The sequence below is a fragment of the Myotis brandtii genome, unplaced genomic scaffold, assembly GCF_000412655.1.
Source record: "Myotis brandtii unplaced genomic scaffold, ASM41265v1 scaffold45, whole genome shotgun sequence".
Lineage (NCBI taxonomy): Eukaryota > Metazoa > Chordata > Mammalia > Chiroptera > Vespertilionidae > Myotis > Myotis brandtii.
The window spans coordinates 3,161,747-3,166,773 of NW_005367209.1; the positions used below are offsets into that span (position 1 = coordinate 3,161,747).

At 41.5% G+C, this 5,027-nt stretch overlaps 1 protein-coding gene across 1 annotated transcript in view; it reads left to right on the forward strand.

Annotated features, from left to right (window-relative positions):
* The window catches only part of TMX4 (thioredoxin-related transmembrane protein 4), a 90,985-nt gene that overhangs the window by 60,574 nt on the left and 25,384 nt on the right, over window positions 1–5,027 (forward strand). The window contains exon 2 of the mRNA XM_014546524.1: window positions 2,902–3,034. Coding sequence (XP_014402010.1) covers window positions 2,902–3,034 — 133 coding nt within the window. The remainder of the gene's footprint in view (window positions 1–2,901; window positions 3,035–5,027) is intronic.

A 5,027-nucleotide genomic window follows, 5' to 3' on the forward strand; every position in this document is an offset into this window, starting at 1 on the left:
GTGAGGCGGGGAACGTTGGAGTCTGCAGCAAGCAAGCCTCGTGCTCGCTTCAGTGCCTGGCTGCCGGCCGCCATCTTGGCTGACAGTTAATTTGCATATACTCACTGATTAACCAATGAAAAGGGTAGCGGTCGTATGCTAATTACCATGTTTCTCTTTTATTAGTGTAGATACCTCCATCTGGGTTTTTGTTCTGTGTGGTTTTAGGTGACCTTAAGTCTCTCTAAACTTGTCTTGTCTGTCAGCAATACTGTAAGGTTCAGATGAGCTGATGTATCAGAAAAGTGCCTTGAAGATGTTAAAGAGAAAACCACAGGAACAAAGTGGCATCACTGTCACTAAAGGCCCATGACACCCACTTAGCTTTAATACCTGACCTAATTGCAGTTTCAGCCTCTCCCAGAAACATAATCTCAATCAACCAGTCTGGAACTTTCTAGTCAAGTACGCTTAAGGTAATCTGTCCAATACCTGCCTGTCCCTCCAAGAAGAGGCAACCTGCAGGATTAAAAACCCTTCCAACTCACTCAGGTTTTCTTTCCTCAAAAACAAGATATCCTGGTTTAAAAAATCATCCTTTCTTTTCTTTTGTTAATAGCTCCTTTGTCCCACCCTCCTTGTTATAGAAACTTTCATTTTGTACAACCCCACAGAGCACCCTTCTTATTGGTAGATGGGATGCTGCCCAATTCATAAATAGCTTAATAAAGCAAAGTAGATCTCTAAATTTACTCAGTTGAATTTTGTAAAAAACAGAAACCAAGTAGTATATTACCAACATACTTTGTATTAATGATTGTTCTTGATATGTGCCTGCTTTATATGTGTCATCTCATCTCCCAATGACCTTAAAAGATAGCTGCTATTATTTCATTTTACAGTTGAAGAAACTGAGGCATGGAGTGATTATTAACCTGCCCAAATGTAACCTTGTAATTAGCTAGTTTATTATATTAATAATAGGAAGAGAGCAAAGGGGAGACCAGACTTTATAAGCATGTTCATCTGGGCAGCTCCAACTTTAAGCTCCCCAGGGAACCATGGATCCATTCCGGGCACATCACTGGGGAAAGGGATCAAACAAAGGGGGGGATGGGCGTGTGTGCAGTGCAGCCCACGTGACCTTAGGGAAGGTCCTTGCCTGTCAGTCTAGCCTGGGGAACAGTGATTTGACGAGGAGGGTGGAGCCACTGCAAGTGCCTGGAATCTTGGAAGTTTAAAGTCCCCAAAGAGTTCTTTCTCGCTTCCTTCTTGACCCCTGTTTCTCTCTTGCTCCATGACCCACACTTGGTCTCCTAAGCCGAATTAGGTGATGTTCACTGGTACTTGTACTTATGTATCTTTTGTATCTTTTTTAGAGCAGCGGTTCTCAACCTGTGGGTCGCGACCCCTTTGGGGGTCAAACGACCCTTTCACAGGGGTCGCCTAAGACCATCGGAAAACACATATATAATTAAATATTGTTTTTGTGATTAATCACTATGCTTTAATTATGTTCAATTAGTAACAATGAAATTGGGGGTCACCACAACATGAGGAACTGTATTAAAGGGTTGTGGCATTAGGAAGGTTGAGAACCACTGTTTTAGAGGATACTATTCGATCCACTATACTTTCTAAACAGCAAATTTCTCTGGATTTCCATTTTATATCTGCAGGTGAAATCCTGGACCACTTTAGAGCTTTGTGGTGTGAGTGTTTGTGATATTCTCCAGGATGTGGGAAAGCATTGTAAGGCCATAGCATATTGCCAGGAGGGTGGCCCAGGCTCCCAGTTCTTCCCTTGACTTCCACCTTAAACTTCCCTGATCCATTATTCACAAGCCGCCCAGTTATTTTTTAAAAATAGAAATCTAATCATAATTCTCTTACTCTTTAGGGTTTACCATGGAGCTTCAAATACAATCCTAACTCTTTATACAGTTTTTTCAAAGGTTGTGGATGATGTCTTCACCCTCCTCATTACACTGAGCCTTCATACACATTGTTCTCTTTACTTAGAAGAGAACATTCTTTGACCCCTCTCTGCTTACGCTCCTACTTTAAGAACTTAGCACAGAAGCATTTTCCTCTGTGGGCCCTTCTGAGACCACCAGCTCCTGAGTGTCTACACAGCATCTATCCCATACTCTCAGTCATGGCATTGCCACCAGGCTTGTTAATTATCCCTGTGCTGGCCAGTGTTCACCTCTGGATTGTATCTACAAGGAGCGGGAGGGGGTACCACATCTGTCTTGTTCACAGTTGTAGCCTCAGCTTCAGCATTGTGTGCAGTTCAGGTTTATCGAATAAAATAAATAAATGTAAAAACCAGGGTTCTGATTGAAGTCCCACTTATTTCTAACTCCTTTTCTGTTTAAGAAAGCGTTGGGTAAAGCTGGTTTAGCCCATAGCTTCTACTTTCTTTCTTGGACTGGTTCAGAACTGCCGCAGATCTTTGGAAATGACTTGCATAAATATTTGGGAACCCACTAGTAACAGATGTTCTGGTCTCCGCTCATCAGCTCTGTAGTTATGATGGACCTGGAACTGGTTTGGCTAGTTTAGGGATGTCCTTGTGAAAATTGTTCTCCTTAGTGTGCAGTCAAAATAGTATTCTCCCTCAAAAATTAGACGCTACCTAGAAAGTGACAAAATTTGGGTTGATTGTAAGAAAAACATTGAAATAAAGTATTTTATGTATTACAGTAGTTTGTGAAAATCTTCTCAAACTTTGGCTAATTTCTTCCTGGTGAATTAATCTTCATACATTAAATTCTAGGGAAATACGTTTTTGTTTTTCTATATCACATGACTTTGGAAAAGCTTGATTTTGTGCTTCCTTTTAGACAGATATTTATTTTTTTAACTTAGATAATTTGTCTGTTTTACAGATGTTTTCCATGTTTTTATATTGATTAGCTATTCTTCTTTTATAGTTATGCCCCTTGGTGTCCATCCTGCCAGCAGACTGATTCGGAATGGGAGACATTTGCAAAGAATGGTGAACTCCTTCATATCAGTGTGGGGAAGGTAGATGTCATTCAAGAACCAGGTACTGTAAATGTTGAACATTAAAGGCAAATGTTTGTTACTTTTTAGTTTGAATTTTTTTCAAATATATAGAAAAGTTGTGATACTCATGAACTGACCATCTAGAATCAACAGATAACATTTTGGCATATCTGGGTCTGTCTATGTATGTGTGTGTTTACACATATATGTTAATATTTTTTAAATTATTTTCTTTTGCTGAGTCATTTGAAAATAAGTTGCAGACATCATGATTTTACCTTCAATACTTTGGCATATTAAAATTTCCCTAATTATTTCCCACATGTCTTTTAATAGTTTTTGGGACCAGGATCTAATCAAGGTTCACCATTTGCATTTGGTTGTTAAGTGTTTTCAATCGCCCTTAGTTAGAATAGTCCTCTGATATTCTGAAGAGAATAGGCCAGAGGTGTGCCTAGGTGTTTTCTTATATTTTCTGTAAACTTGAAGTTCAGCCTAGACTCTAGAGCAGGGGTCCTCAAACTTTTTAAACAGGGGGCCAGTTCACTGTCCCTCAGACGGTTGGAGGGCCGGACTATAGTTTAAAAAAAAAACTATGAACAAATTCCTATGCACACTGCACATATCTTATTTTGAAGTAAAAAACCAAAACGGGAACAAATACAATATTTGTATTTGCATGTGGCCCGCGGGCCGTAGTTTGAGGACTCCTGCTCTAGAGGCATGATTCAGGTTGGACATGTATGGCAAGAATATTTCATAGGTGATACTGTGCTTCATAATTTATTAGAGGCCAGGTGCACAGATCCATGCATATAGAAAGGGAATGAATTAGAAGGTGGCCTGTGAGGCGGGACTGGGCGAGATGGGCTGGACACACCCTGGAGCCAACCTCCCGCGGTTCCTCCCCAGCCAGCCGCACCTGGGGTGGCGCCAGGGCTCGAAGGGCATCTTGAAGGGTCCCTCCGGCAGGTGGGGTCCCTCGGCCTGGGCTGTGGGGATTGGGCTCCCTCCTCTCTGGTTCCAGGGCACATCACCCAGGAACCGCCACTGCCAAGTCACCACAGCTCAGCAGCTCCTGCATTGAGCATCTGCCCCCTGGTGGTCAGTGCATGTCATACCTACCGGCCGGTTGGATGGTTGGATGGTTGCTTAGCCTTTTATATATATAGACTAGAGGCCCAGTGCACGAAATCCATGCACAGAGGGAGGGGTAGGAGTCCCTCAGTCTGGCCTGCACCCTCTTCAATCCAGGACTCCTCGCAATCCGGGACCGCTGGCTTCTAACAGCTAACCTGCCTGCCTGCCTGATCATCCCTAACCACTCTGCCTGCCTGCCTGGTCGCCCCTAACTGCCCTCCCCTGCCAGCCTGATCCCCCCTACCCACCTCTGTCTTGGCCCCCACCACTGTGGCTTTGTCTGGAAGGATGTCTGGAAGATGTCTGGTCTAATTAGCATATTACCCTTTTATTAGTATAGATGCCATCAGAAGACATGTACTGTCACTGTTAGTGATGTTCAGTTTGAGCACTTGGTTAAAGTAGGGACACTAAACATCTCAATTATAAAGAAAAGATCCCACTTTGTGATTGGCAGGTAATCTGTGGGGTGATACTTTGGGGTTTTGAGATAAATAATGATCTTACCTGAATAAAATATTTCATTGTGAGTTCCAGAATGATGAATTTCAAATTCTGTTGTGTCAGCTATATTTATTATCTGTTAAATGGTGTAATTTTAAAAAGAAAGAGGAGGAGGCTAGAGGAATCTTTTAAATTCTTAAAAGATACACACAATTTGTATTTGTAGTTTAAAAATAACTGTAAATAAAAGTTGGGTGTTTATGATTCCAGTTTCAAATTTGACTATTTTCAAACTTTATTAGGCATTTTTTCCTATTTACATTTATTTTCTATTGTGTTCCTTTACACAGATAAAAAGAAAGTAGGTATGGAAATGTAGCTATTACCTTTCTGTAATAATTGTGAGTTCAAAAAAGACCTTAGAGGGAGTGTAAGGGTAGGGGTGGGGA